At 38.8% G+C, this 16,173-nt stretch overlaps 1 protein-coding gene across 2 annotated transcripts; it reads right to left on the reverse strand.

The window, feature by feature from the left end:
* Window positions 1–719: 719 nt before the first annotated feature.
* LOC119563124 lies at window positions 720–15,378 on the reverse strand. Of its 2 annotated transcripts, none has more exons than XM_037876373.1 (7): window positions 15,317–15,378; window positions 12,484–12,815; window positions 7,102–7,255; window positions 4,095–4,303; window positions 1,971–2,104; window positions 1,615–1,915; window positions 720–1,132 (listed from the first exon to the last, which is right to left on the reverse strand). In XM_037876373.1, exons 2-7 carry the CDS (start codon window positions 12,530–12,532, stop codon window positions 990–992), a joined length of 990 nt encoding a protein of 329 aa, XP_037732301.1. In that variant the 5' UTR covers window positions 12,533–12,815; window positions 15,317–15,378; the 3' UTR covers window positions 720–989. The 2 variants fall into 2 exon arrangements, with proteins under 2 accessions (XP_037732301.1, XP_037732300.1); XM_037876372.1 differs by having other exon boundaries at window positions 15,042–15,356.
* Window positions 15,379–16,173: the final 795 nt, after the last annotated feature.

The raw sequence follows: 16,173 nt of genomic DNA on the forward strand, positions 1-16,173 counted from the left end.
ATGTAAATTATTTAAAATATGCGCAAATTAAGCAAAGTGTAAGGTAATTTTTAAAATATTAAATCTCCTAAGAATAAAATATTATCTCCTCCTTAAAATCATTATGGTTACGTTTTCATCTGAAATGTAGAAAACCTTTCAACTAATTGACTTACCTTCTAAGCTTTTTAAACTAATATTATTTCTGAAAGGATAGATTTGGTAGATTTTTTTGATTAGCCTTTTGAAGTTAGATTATATACGTAGGCTCCCACACTCCCCTTCGAAACGCCAGGGGCCTAACTTTGTTGTGCAGTGTCGGAACTTTTATGAGGATGGTGATGATGTTATGGGCTGGCCTTTCCAATGCCACAAACTTGCGTATGCAAAGGGGGATTGCAATCGAATTCATTGAATTCGATTTAAAAGCGAAATGAAAACGAGACTGACGCTTCGATGGGGAGTCGGAGGCGGGAGGCGGGGGGCGGGGCCGTTGAATGCCTTTGTGGGCGTGGCGCACATAGCTGATGTGGCCAAAGGCATGCGAGGCATGTGCCTCAAAAGGCAACAAAAAGCACAAAAAAATAAGTGAAACAATAAAGCTCAATGCGAACCAGAAAAAGGGGGCCCAACAGCATATTTAACGGCACTTTTGCGGTTATCTGAGGGTGGCAAAGAGTTGGGGGCGTGGCTGAAAATGGACAAAAAAAGTAGGAAGCCAAAAGAAGTCATTTGTTTGCTTGCTTGTTTATTGACGATGATTTCATTGTGTTCTTATAATTCGATTGCACACTTAAAGGCTATTTACAGGATTCGATTGCCTAGACTTAAGTTAATTTCCCCCTCGATTTTTCTCCGTGACGTTTATTACAATTATACATAAATATTACATTGATTTTTGTTTGTAAATTCTCACGTGCATTTCAGTTGCTTAAAGCTACAAAAATGGATTAAAAACAAGTATATAACGAAAATACAAAACGCAATCAAAACCGGAAACTAGGAAAAATTCATCGCGTAGCCGCCATTTTGTAGCGCGCCGACTTCCGTGCGCCATATTGAAATGTCAGCGGTGTGAAGAGTCGCACTGCGGTTATCGTCATCGAAATGGCCACCAGCAGCAGATGCAGCACTTGTGCATTTCGAGTGGCATCTGCAACAGAAAGAGGCAGAGAGAAAGAGTGTGAGTGAAGCTGAGGGAGGTAAAGGCAAGAGGATAGGCAACGGGGTCAGAGGTCACATTTTTATTAATTTGCGTTAAAATTGTCCAAATAGCGAGACCGCGAACGGACTGTCAGTCCGTGTGGAAACGTATTTATTTTTAATTAGCGGCCGCTGACATTGCGGTCAAGTGCATTAAAAGCTAGGGCGAGAGAATACGCTTTAAACACTAAATACATTTTGCACACATTTTCTGCTCTTTTGGTTTAAATTTAAATTAATAATTAAGATAATTTGGTAGAGGAGAGATAAGAACTTGTAAAAGCCTTAATAACGTGGTTTTTGGGACGTCATTCCCGAAAGATAGGATAGTTTAAATAATTTATTCTTTTAATTTATACAAATTTTGAGATCTTTCTAATATGTTTTTTAAAAAATCACCTTTAATTGTACTGTTTTATCGCCTGATCTTACCTGATCTCGAGTTAATCAGCTTCTGGTTCTTCTGATCGATTTCGTCCCTAAAGAGCTGCGCGAACATGCTCCCCTCTCGCTGAAGACTAGGATACCGATCGATTTCGGCCACACAACGCAATTCCAGGCCCAATCGTGCAGGTGAGATTGTCCGCTTTTGTTGGATTAGCTTTTGTAGTTGCAACTGATGAAAACGGGGCTCGTTGGCATAGAAATTCAGTTGGGAAATAATACGACGCATACTGTATCCATGGGCCACGATTGTGGTCTCAATGCTGGGTAGAAGATCAATCAGGGAAACCTTTAAAACAGAAAGTGTTATTTAACAATCAAGATAGTTGTGGGCTATCCCTTACCTTAATCCCATTGACGTACCAGGTGATCCGAGTGAATAGACTGGAAAAGTCTGTGCTACAGTTGACCTGTACGAAGTCGTCGAAGCGATAAGTTGAGTGAAAACTGCTGATGAGGGGATTGTTCTGGGGAAGTGCTGAAAGGGAAATAATATCCTTAGAATTATCCATCCATCCATTGAAAATTATAAAGAATTTTTTTTTTTCGAAAAGGTGTATGAAAATGTATTTTGTTTTATAAATTTTAAATGGAACTGGTACGTATACTTAATATTTGGAATGTTGTTTAACTTGAACACTAAATATTGTTCATTTCAGAACTAAAATTTGTAGCTCAAATATTTTTACGAGCTTTAAGTAGGGCCCCTTAAGTATTTTTATGGTTTTAAGATAATGGATTTTGTTTTTTTTAGCAACTTTAAAAAACATACATCTCTAACAAGCCGTAACAATGCTGAGTTAAGCTACAAGGAAAACCTTATGCTGTATCCTTAGCGAGAAAGGAGCCCACTCACATATGCGTGAGTGTGGGACAGATGACTTTTTCCCTGGCTGAGTGCATTTCAGCTCTCAGTTACGTCCTTAGCTAATTTTAAACGCACATTACACATGCAAATGGCGCACCTCCTTTGCTCTGGTTTTTATTTTGCTGCTATTCCTTGGCGTTCTGTTTGTTTTGCTCAACTTCTTTATTTGCTTTTGATAAATTTTTAAAAATATTTTAGCAAAAGTAGAAGCGCCGGGGAAAAGTAGCAGAGCAGAGCCGAGCAGAGCAGCAAAGCCCGAGGCACGACTGCCCCGCATCTACAAGATATTTATTTTATATCAGCGGAAAAATAGATGATCATAAAACACATGCAGAGAAACATCCTGTGGGGCAAAAGTAAAAGCGAAAATAAGAGGAAGGCGAAACGCACACGCTGCGAGGGAAGGAAAAGCGGGGAAAAAAGGGGGAAAAGCGGAGGCACTGGCAATGGCGGAGCTTTTCATTTTAGCGATATCCTTTTTAAGCATAAAGTGCTGCCGTAAATCACAGAGCCGCACACACAGATACAGGCAACTACAAGGAGCAGCAGGAAGGGTGCTCCGTGTGTGTTTGTGTGTGTGTACGGATGCGAATCACATGCATCTCTTGGTTACATTTTATGAACGCTCACTGTTCCTCTCGCGAGCACATCCTGAATGCCTGGCTGCATCGCCTCCTTCAGCTCCCACCCCACCCCCTTATTCCTCCTGCCCCACAGCTTATCCTGTGCGTGTGCCACACCACCACCCACTATCCTGCAAGCACCCAACACCACCCAACCACCCACTGCAGAGGCAGCCACTTTGCCAGCTCGTCATATATGCAAACGGCCCTGCATGTTTCTTGCAGTTTTCTTTCCCCGTTGTTTACTATTAAAATATCACGGAAATTACACATTTTACTCTGTTTATGCTGTGCAGCAGCAAAGGAAACACGACGGGAATACGCGAACGAGAAGTACACCTATACACTGCAAAAAAAAATGCAAATACTTGGAATGACCAACAGCTTGGTGTTTGAATTTTGGCTGCAAATTTGGTAATATTGTAATAACAAAGTTATTTATAAAACATAAAATAAAGATTATCAAAATACCAAAAATTGTGTTTTGTTTTTTAAAGGATCTTAAAGAAACTATAATGAAGTAGAGCAAATAAATCCACAGATACATAACATAGAAAAAAAGGAGGGTTTATTTTAAAAATAAAATATAAATAACATTAGAATGGTTGAACTTATAGAATATTCTTGTAAAAATTTCTTAGTGCAGAGTATTTTTTTAATAATTTAAGATAATTGGTGGCCTAAAAAATCCTACTAAAATTTAAAAATAATTATTTAGCAAGCTTTTATAAAATAATATTATAAATCAATTGTACACCATATTCGAAAATTTTTCTCAGTGATCTTAATGTTTTCCTGCATTTGCATCACGCCCCCGCAGATAGTTTTTGAGCACGTGCTTGATGTGGGAGATGATGCCATGGGGTTTGGCTTACCCACTGGCCCACTCTCGTTAATTTAAGAGTAACAATTGGAGTTGCATTTCATTACTCAAGCACCCGGGCCACTTTCCAGGCCCTTTCACCAGGTAAACTCACCTTCAACGGTCATGTTGGCATCGCGTGCCGTTAGCTGGAAGTGGGGGGCATCGCCGGACACTTCGCACCTGTAGACGCCCGACGACTTGACGCCCAATAAATTGAGTTCCACGCGACAGGAGGATTCGTTGCACTCGTTGCCGTCATCGATCAGCTGCACGCCCTCCACCGCGAACGGAATGTAGGTGGGCGGGGTGAGGGGCGAGTATCTGCGGAGTGATAGGTGATTAATTCAGATACTATATATAGTTGTACTACATTTAGTGTTGCCTCCAGTAGGTGCCAGAATAAATGCTACTTTAGATTTACCAGTAGCTTAAAAATATTCTAGATGCATGATATGTTAAATAAATATACTTTAAATAGATATTCTTTATTTAATAGTTTACTTATTTTTGAGTTACATAAACAAGGCAAGCCTCCTTACATTTTTTTTGGGGTACCCATTATTAAACTTTTTAAGATATTGATCGACTTTAAAATAGTTTTGTTAAAATGTTTTATTTTTCCTCAACATATTTTTTTAATAACGTTGAAGTTATGAGCCTGACAGTAACACAGTAACACCTTTTTTGATACCCTTCTTAAGTACTATAAATAGCCTTTCTCTAAAAAATAGCCAAGTTGACGAAACACCAGAGGTGGAGTGGATATGAGCTGGCAAAGTGGCCGCAAATTGCAAAGGACCTCCTGCCTCGCATCCTTTCGAAAGCCAACTGATAATCTGCAGATGTGTGTCGTAGGCTTGGGTTAAAAGCTTTCAAAGCCATCAACGCAAACCGGCCAGGAAATGGAGGAATCGTTTCTCTTTTTCGCCACTCGCAGACAAGTGGCTTACATGCACTCAACCTTAACTGATTGCCAATGTGGGTTCGACGTGTGGAAAACCGGCAAAAGAGTGGCAAGCGGGTTCGAATCGATGGAAAAAGGGGGCAAGCCAGGGCCCTTTAATTTGTTTTGTATTGTGGATTGATGCTCATTAATCCCACAAATGCCTCAAAAACATGTAAAAAGCGGAATCCACAACAAAAAGTGTTCAAGTGGAAAACTTGTCCAGCACACACACACACAAACACACAGAGGCCAAGTGGCTTTTCCTCTTGCCACAAAAAACCACATAAATAAAATCCTAGCTAAGGCAAAAAAAGCGTTGCCTACTTTTGTGCGCTGCCGTAGTGTTGATAAGTCGCCTTCGAGCGCCACTTGTTAATAGCCATGATAGAAAAGGGGGCGTGGCAGGGGGTTTCCCGGACCCGATTTCGCATTATTTGCGGCTTAGGCGGTAACTGCGGCAGCAAATCAACAAATTTGATAAGCAATATAAACGGCAACCGCCGTCGTCCGATGCTCGTTACAAGGGGATTTGTTTGGGTCAGAAGCAGGATAATGCCTCAGTTTCTCTTTGTGGGTATCTAGAAAAGGCAAACTAAAATACACATTAAATTAATTTTACCACAGAAAGAAGAGAAACATTTGTGTTCTGATCCTAAAAGCAAACAATAAATTGAAAACTATCAGACAGACTGCTGTGATATCAACATCACAAGGAATGGTATTTATGAACTTGTTGAAAATACTAAATCTTTATTTGACATTTACCGAAATAAAAACCCTGACCGCTTGGATATCAATAGTATTTTATGCACTTATTAAAAGTAATAATTCTTAGAATAAATACTTATTTGGGATACCAAAAACTAGACCAATTAGAGCCAATTAAAAAGTGTCCTGTCTGTCATAACACAAGATTGGTGCTTTGCCAAAATGTAAGAGAACAGTATTATATAAATTATATTTGAAAAGCTGCTGGCATATCCTTGAACTCTGAGCCATTGGCAATTAGTTGCCCAAAAACTCAAAGAAAAGAGAAATGTTGCAAGTTATTTGTGAACTTCTGGCGCTCGTTTTTTGTTGCACTAGTGCTAGCCTTAATTTGCATTCGGCTGGCAAGTGCAAGTGGAATTGCAATTTGCCTCCAGTTGACTTTTACGTGCTGCTGTCTAATTAAAACTTTCGCTCGCCCCATGGGACTCGCTAACTGTCTCCCTCGTTTTTTTCTTCTATTTTTCCATTTTTGCCAGCTTTTCTCGCAGATTTTCTCTGTAGGGGAGTTCATATACATACATGCACTGTATGCACTGCTCTACTCATTTTTAATTAAGCAAAACGCTCGGCAGGCAGTGTAGATTTTTTAATTTTCGCAGTCAAAAGAGCTGACAATAATGAAGTGCCCATCTTGCCACTTGTTTATGGCTAACTTTCGGTCAAATGGCCTTTTAATCATCATATTTGCCTCGGCCAGCCGAAATATGTGCTCTTTTGGGCAATTAATTTGTTGTTTGCTGTTTTCGGGCCCCCGTTGCAAACGATGTGTGCATAAATAATAAATGCCGCTTAACGGCCAACTTGTGAAGGGCTCGAAGCCCAGTGTTTGGCCAAACATTTAAATTAATTTGCCAACGCAAATTAATTTATTTAATAATTAATTGAGCAAGAAAATCGGCTGACAATGAGTATATACACATTTGTGGGTGCGTGTGCAGAAAACCACTCAAGGGGTCACAGGTCATGGCCCAGATTTTCATGCATGTGGCATCTGCGTGTTGAAATAAATATCATAAATTATGGTCAGCTACAGTCGGCTATCAAAACTATCAGGTCAAGCGATCATTTAATGCGTTTAGTAAACAAATACATAAATGTTTTGAAGAGCTCATTTGACGTTCTGAATTGGTTTCTAATAATTTTGCAATTACCCACTTAAAATAATATTTGAATTAATGTATATCTAGAATGTGATAGTGAGATATGCTATCACCATTGTCTGATGACAAGTAGTTTTATATATTTTAGTTTCAACTAAATGGACTCTTGTGTATAGCAAATATTATTAAAACTAATTAAATTCAATTAAATAGATTGAAATTTACTTATGCTACAATAACTAACCAACTATATATAACTGTGTCACTCACTGTATGCATTATATAACGCTCCATATACTCACCTAAAAAACTCCTTTCCGTTTTTGTACCACTTAACCGAATTTAACGTGTGACCACTTATGTCATAGCTGCAGGATAATGTCACGTTATCACGAAAATCAACAATTTGTGGCACATTGATGTCAGTCACACGTAGACACTGAATGCGCCGCACAACTGGCAGGGTGGAAATGTTGGGATTTTCCGGGGGGAAAAGGGGGTGAAAGAGCAGAGCAGAAGGGGAGAATGTTAGTCCCATGCAGCGAGATGAAAAACGTCAGATAAAATGATGAGAAATGCCATAAAAATGCTGAATAAAAAAGAATAAATACGAAAAACTGGCAACGAAATGAAAATGTTTTGCATTCGTCTGCTTTAAATTGAGGCATTAAACCAGTCCCATAGAATCTCGATTCCCTGTCAGAGATTGTGTGGTAATAAAAAATTATCATTTGATTCTTTTTCCAAGGCAAGAGAGAAAAACTGGGGCCGAGTAAAAAGAAATGCTTCGAAAATCTTATTGGGGAGATCGACTTTGTTCCTCGATTGGGCTAAACTAGATTTTTAGTCTGTTTTGGGGCTGTTTTTTTTGGAAAAAAGTAAAATTGTGTATGTTCTACATTTAATCCTCATGAAACATAAAAACATGGAACTTTAAAAACACATTTTTAAGCTCTTACGCCACTTTTTTCGCTTGAGACTTACAGTAAAATATGTGCAAAAGAACTTTTACCAGCATTATAACAATATTATAGTAATACTGAGAGGGAAATGGAAATAAAAAATTTGAAGGCCCCTCTTTGAAAACTTTTTCTGCGAGATAATAATTTGAATTTAAATCCAAGTTTTATTTTTATTTTTTAATGCTTACTAAATAAAATATTTCCATGCCCATTAATTTTTTTCTCTTCTTTTTGTTTTATTAAATTATGACAACTACATTTCTGCTGAGAATAATTACCATTTTCCCCTGCTTATTCTACCGATGATTCATTGTTGCAAATTGAGAAGCACTCTTAATCGCTGCTCTGCATTTTAAGCTTATCAGAAATAAAATGAAAATGGGACGAGCTAAAGCACTGCAGGAGCAGAAATGCGAAATGCGACCAAGAGCAACCGACGCACAACTCCTAATTGAATGAACTTGTAGAAATGCCGAGCACTAAAACTCAGACAGAGTTTTCCTTTTCCAGCAACAAAAACACACTAAACGCTGCCGCCGACAACAATAGCAATAACAGCAACCAACCGCGTGCTGGTTTTTACAATTTGCAGAACGCTTTTAAGTGCAAACAGACAGAGTAAAAAAAAAGGGGAAAATGCCGGAAAAAATGGTTAATATCATTAGCTGCAATGGGGGTTTTTTTTTTGTTGGTGTTGCTGCGGTGTTTTGCCAGCTCCCTGTATAACGCTAAATGCCAAAGTTGCTGGCTGGTACAAAAATTTCCATAATCTTGGCCCTGTCAGTTGCTGCAGTTGAAGTTGCAATTGCAACTGGAGCACACTGCCGCACGATAAGCAAGAAATCCGCGAGACGTCGCCAAGTGGAAGCCAACAACTTGTGCATAATTTTCGCAAATCGCATTAGGTAACAGCAGCAGCAGCAGCAGCAACAGCAGCAGCGGCATCACCAAATACACGAGCAACATCAACAGCAACCTGCAGCAACAGTTGCAACTGCAACACTCGCGAATTTAATTTGTCGCAGCTTACAGTTGAAATAACTTGCAAGGATGTCAAAAGTTGCGATTGCCGTAGGCACCACAAGCAGTGTATTTATTTTTCGGCCTGTTCGCATTCGTCCTTCGAGGAAAAACTCTTTGAGTTTTCGGGTGCAACATCTGGAAAATGGGAAAACGGCCCCAGACAAACTTGTTTAAACTTTCAATAGACAAACAGACAAAAGTGCCTGACTGATTCGGATTCTTATTCTTGTACCAATGGTTATTCTGATTCTGATTCGGATTCCTATCCTCCTGACATGAGTCCTTTGAAGCATGTCAAAGCAGCCGACGAGCAGCAGCAACAACAATACGGCCAACAAGGACGACAATGGCAAACACATTTGCAAATGGCAGCGGCAACCGCAGCTTAATGACAGCCGTAGAGGAAAAGTAAATGGAAAACTTCACCTGCGCGACTAAAAAGACAGGACACAACTGTTGTTTGTATGTGTGCCGATCCTGCCTGCCTGCTTGTGTATGTAAATAATAAAAATAAGTACATCAAATACAGACAAACGAAACTTTTTGCACGGCAATCAACGCACTTGAGTGAACTTTGCTGCCTAACAACCAAAAACCAGGAGCAGAACCAGCGGCTCAGACTGCGGATGAGACCGAGTCGAAGGAACAGCCAAGAAAAGACAGCACATCAATTCGTTGTTGCTTCTATGCACTCAAAAAAAATGTTAGTAAAATCACCTTGCCATATTAAAATGATAAAAAATAATAAGGACTTCTGCAGTCAGAGTAACGTGATTCTAAGAATCTAATCTTAAATTTTCATGTCCAAATACTAAATGGTCAAGATAAGTCATAGAGATTTTTTTTTGTAATAATAAAAATAATAAATAAACGTATCTGTAATTCTAAAAGGGGTCGATCTTATACCAATTTAAGTTATTTTAATAAATAGGTTGACCCAAAGTGTTTTTAATAAATTACTCACAACTCACTTGTAAAGTTATTCTGTTCATAAAAAAGAATTCCTGTGAATGAACTTTGTTGAATAATGTAAAAGTTGAAGACAAATATTTACAAGAAAGTAACTTGGCGTTTAATTTTGTTAGCCATGAAAAGATTATAAATAAACTTATTTGCTTTTAAAAAAATTTACTCCAAATATTTATTCCCAAATAAATTGCCTTTAAAATTCTTGATGACTTCAATAATTTTGGGTAATTTATGATTATAGTTTTCTCCGGAAAAGTTATCCATATATTTACACATTATTTTCCCCGAGTGTTTGTTTCCCATTCTGTGCTCGTCTGGCGCAGCTGTTCGCTTGTGGCCCACGAAGCTCCGCAAACAAAGAAGACATCTCAGCCAGCTCTAATGAAAGTCAAGGGCCAAAAGCAGTTCAATAAGCTCTTCTGCTCCGAAGGCTTTGAGACCGCTTTAATGGTGGGACTCTAGGATCCTGAATAGTTCGGGGAAATACGAATTGTATTTTTCCTACATTTTGCCAACGACTGTGATCAAATCCGCTTTAAGCATTTGCCGCCGAACGAACGAACGATAAACGCTCGAACAGACAAATCTGCAGTAAACCAAGGGAAAAGTAAGCAGCCCAAGGAGCCGGAAAAGCGGGAAAATCGAGGGGCCAGGCTTCTATAATTTGCATACAAATGCGGGGCCAACGACGACAAGTGGGACATTGGATTCTGGGTGGGAGTTTGTTTTAGTTTGGCTCTGGGCTGTGCTGCGGCAAACAAACACAAATAAAGATGCTAATCTCAGCAAAGCGCAGTGGCTTCAGCAAAAAAAATCACGAGAAATAAAAAAATAATACAAAAAAACAAGCAGGAAAATCGAGCAGCTAAACGAGCAACACGAGCAGACCAAGTTGGCCAGAAAAAGCTTGGCCAAAAAGCATGGTCGAAATTTCTCAGCTGATGCGTGGCTCTGTTGTTTTTGGCCTCCGTTTTCCCGGTTTCCTTGTTTTTGTGCAAATCCCATTTGGTATGCAGCTGCAAACGCGTGAAAGTTTAAACTTGATTTGAGAGACTCCAGCTTTAGCTACAGTTTCAACTGCAACTTCAACTTCAGAATTGGCAAGCGGCTTTGTCAGATTTTGGGCCAAAATGACATGTGGATGTGCCAGCCCGATTTTCGAGGGCGGAGATTTGTAATTTTTGTGTGCAAACATGGCAGAGACATCGCATCGTTTACACAGCCTGCGGGGAGAATGGGAAACGCACACTTACTAAAATTGAAGACACTTATAAAATCGGCAATTTGTTTAAATAAACTTTATGGCACTTGGGGCCGGAGACTCTTTCTCCACTGTTGTAGCCAAATATTTATTTTCTCAGCAGCCAGCCAACCAACCAGCCAGCCAGTGTTTGCAGTGAATTTTAGTAGCGTCTATAAATTTTAGAAAAGTGCAAATAAAATATAGCGAGCGAGTGAGAGAGACTTCATTGCCACAGTTTTTACACAGTGGGGTAAATATTTTAGGGCGTACTCCGGGTTGAAATTGTCGCATTTATGTTTGGTTTATGCAAATGTCCTGCCATCGCAGCCGAGTGTGGTGGCATTTGTCAATGTCTGTGGGCATGTCCTTGTCCTTGCCATTTGAGGTTCCTCAAACAATGCATGAACTCGTTAAAGGGGAAACTCCGCAAACTGTGCAAATCGTCTGACATTTTGTTGGCACTCTTTTTTTGGGGTAATGAATATGCTTTGCAAATTGCAAATTTGAATAACCAAAGATCATTCAATAAATTGGGAAAATAGTAAACGAGGCCAATTCAATAGAAATTTAATTTTAACGAGCGCCAGAAAATAGCGCGGCGAATAATCTTTAGTAATTTGATATTGTTGGCAGTTAACATGTTCATATTTAAAACTCTCTAAGAGATAATAAATTGTGTTATATTTATGTCGCAGAACGTTTTGTGAAATTTATTTAAAATTCATCAGCTAATCCAGCTTTGTTTTTGTTATTTTTCCAAAAAACGAGTAAAATTATGTTTATAAATGGAATTTATTTTCTATTTATAGCTTAAGCTCTTTTTTTTGTCCCTGTTATGATATATGATGTAGTATATTTTTCTACGTCAAATATAGCGCATTCGCCGTGTTGCCAGAGCAACAGAAAAACGCAGCTTATCTGCGACAGACACATTAAAGCTAATTGAAATTATTATTTTTATTCCGATGCCAAGTCCTGACCGTCTCGGTTCATTTTGCCTTTCATTGGGCCATAATTAAAAGTGTATTTAAAAAACAATTTCGGTGGCATAAAATTAACATAAATTGATGGGGTCGAGGTCGGTTCGGGTCGGGTCGGGTCAGGTCAGGAGAGAACATCATCCATTGGCCGGGTCGAAAGGCGGCGACACCCAAACAAACACATTTATTGCTATGCTAATTTCGTGTTCGGGTCACACAGAAGCCAAATGCACAAAAGCGGCATGCGGAAACGGAAATGCCTAAATGACTATAGTGTACGTGTGTTTGAGTGTTTGTGTGTGAGGGAGCCACAAAGTTGCCGACATCGTGGACTTTGTCGTAAAAAAGGTTTGCGGCGGCTTGCCAAAGGATTAAAAGCAAAAGGCAATAAAATGAAAAGTTTCAAATATTTTCATTATTACGGCCGAGAAGGACATGGCCAGACCAGGCCGGGCCAGACTCTCTCTATATCCTGTGACCGGGAGTTTGGCTTTAACTCAAACTTACCCAGCAGCATGTGCACGCCCAGCTGCAGCAGCCAGCGGCCAAGGTCCATTGTGGCCAGTCGCCTTTAAAGTCCCCAGCTGATTTCGATCCTGCTCCCTGCTTGCCACATGGAACAATATCGCAGGACGCCGAAGGACGAAAGCGGCAAACTTTGCTCTTTTTGGCCAAACTCAATGGCCGGCCATATTTTCTATTAGTCCAAACTTTCACGGGGGGGAGCCGAAAACTTTTTCTGCTCTACGCGCCGCCTCTCATGATTACATCGTCGTCCATCTACATAGATATAGTTTCGATATCGATAAATGCCATTGACAGGTCAGCGGGCCAATGAGCTAGAAAAATAAATGGAGAATCCTTGTTAGCAAAAAGAAGTCGTCCGCAGTGGCTTTTTGTTTTAAGGTTATTAAATTTGAAAACTTTTTTGGCGTCAAAGCACAAAAAACATTCATCGACAAAATATTTGTGCACAGAGAGAAAATACATTATTTAAGTGGAGTAGGAAACATAAGTTTTTAATATTTAATATTTACAATTAAATGTCCTTTAATTTACATTTTTTCAATTTGATCTAGGAGAAAATATAAAAACAAAAAGTAGTGTGTAATGCTTTTGACTTAAAATATGTTTAATGTTATTGTAAATCTATATATTCTATAAATTATATTTTTTCTTGGTGTATCTGAGTTTTCTCCTCCTCTCACCCGCATGTTTCTGACTTTTGTAAAGTTTCGGTTTGGCTTTTTTATTAAACTTTTCTCGGCTATTTTTTTCGCTTTCATTCTGTTTGCGCCCACTGCATTTGTTTATTGTCATTGTCAGCGTTATTTAAACGTTGACAGTTTCCAAAAATTCACCAAGCTCCGACAGCAGGAAAGCAAAAACCAAAAAAAAAAACAGGAGAAATTCAAAAATATGGCAGACAACTTTGTCTGCCTCGGAAGCCAAAAATTCACATAGCTGGCCGGGGTCCAGGCAAAAATCTCAAAGTCTGGTGAACAGACATCCTGACCTCGGCAGGACGCTTCGGGCTTTGTGGCACAAAGTCCTTTAATGCTCTAATCAAATTGTGGCTTCTTTTTTGTGGGCTTCCCCTCGTTAATGCTGTTGTTATTGTTGCTGATGCTGTCCTCATTGTTTTGGTTTCATTGACGCGTTTATTAAAATTACCGTGGCAAAGTTTTTCCAGCGGAACGGCACTTTATTTAAAAAAAAGCAAAAAACAGGCAGCAATTGGAGGTGGGATGGCTTCTGGCTGCTGAAAATATTCGCCAAATATTCAGGAAGTCGAGGAATCTGAACGAACAAATTACAATTGTGATTGGACCAGACAGGAAAGCAAAAATGGCTAAGGGAAGGAAGGAAGGAATAACAGCAAAGTGTATCAGTTAAATATTTGATTATTATGGCTAAATTTAAATCAATGCGGAGAAAGCACAGTCAAGGATGCTTGCTTTGAAATTAGTATTATTTTACAGACAAGGGAAAGGTAAAGTTTAATAATAACAATGAAATTGATGTAATAATTTTAATTTTCAACATTTCAGTTTTATCAATTTAAAAATCAGTCCAAGCATAAGCAGTTGAAGTAAAAGAACATAAATATTATCTCTGCTATAAAAAAAAATAAATCATAAATTCAAAATTGTTATTCAAAGGTTTTTGTTATGTTAGACTTTAAGCTGTAATTCGTTATCTGCCATTTTTAGCTGAGTAAGCAAACCAAATCATTGTCAAATTAGGTAGCGAAATAACATTGTTATATTTCTGAGTCCAGTTTGAATACTTGTTAATTCAATTATTTCTATGCAATTTATATTGCTGATTGACATGATCTTGCAGGGCAATAAATGCCAGACAATAAAAATATTTGGACAGAAATGAATGATTTGCAATTCCCCAAGCCAAGAATGCCACTCAAACATGCATATGACAGATAACGAAATCAAATCAAGGACTAAGCCAAATGCACAAAAATTCTAGAGACACACACAGAGCAAACGACATGATATCAATTGATTGTTGCCAAAGCAGACTTCGCTTATGCAATTAGACAAATCCTTTGTGCTGACTTGCTGATGAATCACAAGGATTCCGCCCCGAGGCGGCTAAATCTCGAAATTCGTCTGTCTTCCAATTATTGTATAAATATCAAATTAATGGCAATATCGCCTCGCACTTGACGTTTTCATTTCCATTTCGATTTCCATTTCCACTTCCATTTCCATTCCCAATGGCAGTTGCAGTTGTTTGGCATATCAATTTGCTCTCAATTTGTTGTGCATTAACATGGCGTATACGCAACATGTTTCCCATCGACAGGGACAATGTCAAGCACCCACACACACAGACGCATTCGCATAACCCTAAATGGAGCACACACACACATGCACACTAGAGTGAGAGGGCGATAGTGACTTAAACAGCTCTGCTTGAAGCTGAGTTAATTACTTAATGGCAATGTAATGTATACACATACATAATTAACAAACATTTCATTGACTGGCTTAAATGACACACATGCACACACAGACACAGTTTTCTCTTTTCCGCATACATACCCATCTCTTTCACTCCGGATGTCTAAAATCTACACAGAACTTTTGAAATATTTATGCGTTTTTCAGCCTGCCCATGCAGTTGCATTTGATATTTTATGTTATGGAGCAGAAAATTAGCATAAATCCATAATTTCCCGGCATCTGTGTGTGCGTGTGCCAATTTCGATGTCCTTAAATTTCCTTTTTACAATAATTTAATTTTTTAAAATTTAGTATTTCAGTTTTCCGTGCTTTTGTTTTGTTGATGCCGCTTAACAACAACAGCTGAACCGTACCGCTCCGCTCGGCAGCGTTTTCCCTTCGTACCGCTCCGCACCAAAGTTGCCGTGAAACTGACTCCGGGTTGCGGATGCCGGATTCGGGACTCCGCCACGGATTCTGGTTATGAGCAACTCTTTGATGCCGTGGATATGCTGCCGCAGGACCTCCGCCGATGCAGCTTCGTTTTTACTCGGAAAATGTACTCATCTGAAGAGAAGTCAGGATATATAGTTCTGCAGGGAAAGAGAAACCATCTGGCGATATCTTTGGGCGCGGTATATCTCTTGGATACTCCCTTGCTTCTAAAATGTTTGGGATTCTGTTTCTGTTAGCTTGTATCTTTGTGGCGTCTGTTAAGTTCCTTTAATGTTAAGCTAACAGAGTGGAGACTTTTATGGAACAGCTCTTAAGACCGAATAGGAAATGTTAGTCCAAGCATAATGTTAAGCCTTTAGCAAGATACATATGTTAGAATGTAGAACTGGCTGTTATTAACAGCATTTTACCTTTTAACTAAAGAAACTTAAACCAAGTTAGAAATAAAATATTATTCCAATTATCTATTTTCCCATTTTTAATTATTAAACTTCAAGGGATGTAATTAAGAAATACCTTAAAATTTAGGTTTAAAGTTAATAGAAAAAACCTTAATGATAAATATTTATATTTTACTGAAACGTTGAAAGAGAGCATTGAGCTAGCGTATGATAAATTGTCTGAAGTTCAATTCAGGAACACTATTTTCTTTTATTTAAAAACCTCATTGTAACTATAAAAGCAAGTCAATATGCAGAAAAAATAATAATCTATTGTTGTTTTCAACGAGACGTGAAATGACTACCTAGCGTAGCTTTCTAGGCTGTGCTCGTCC

The sequence above is a fragment of the Drosophila subpulchrella genome, chromosome 3R (assembly GCF_014743375.2).
Source record: "Drosophila subpulchrella strain 33 F10 #4 breed RU33 chromosome 3R, RU_Dsub_v1.1 Primary Assembly, whole genome shotgun sequence".
Taxonomy (NCBI): Eukaryota; Metazoa; Arthropoda; class Insecta; order Diptera; family Drosophilidae; genus Drosophila; species Drosophila subpulchrella.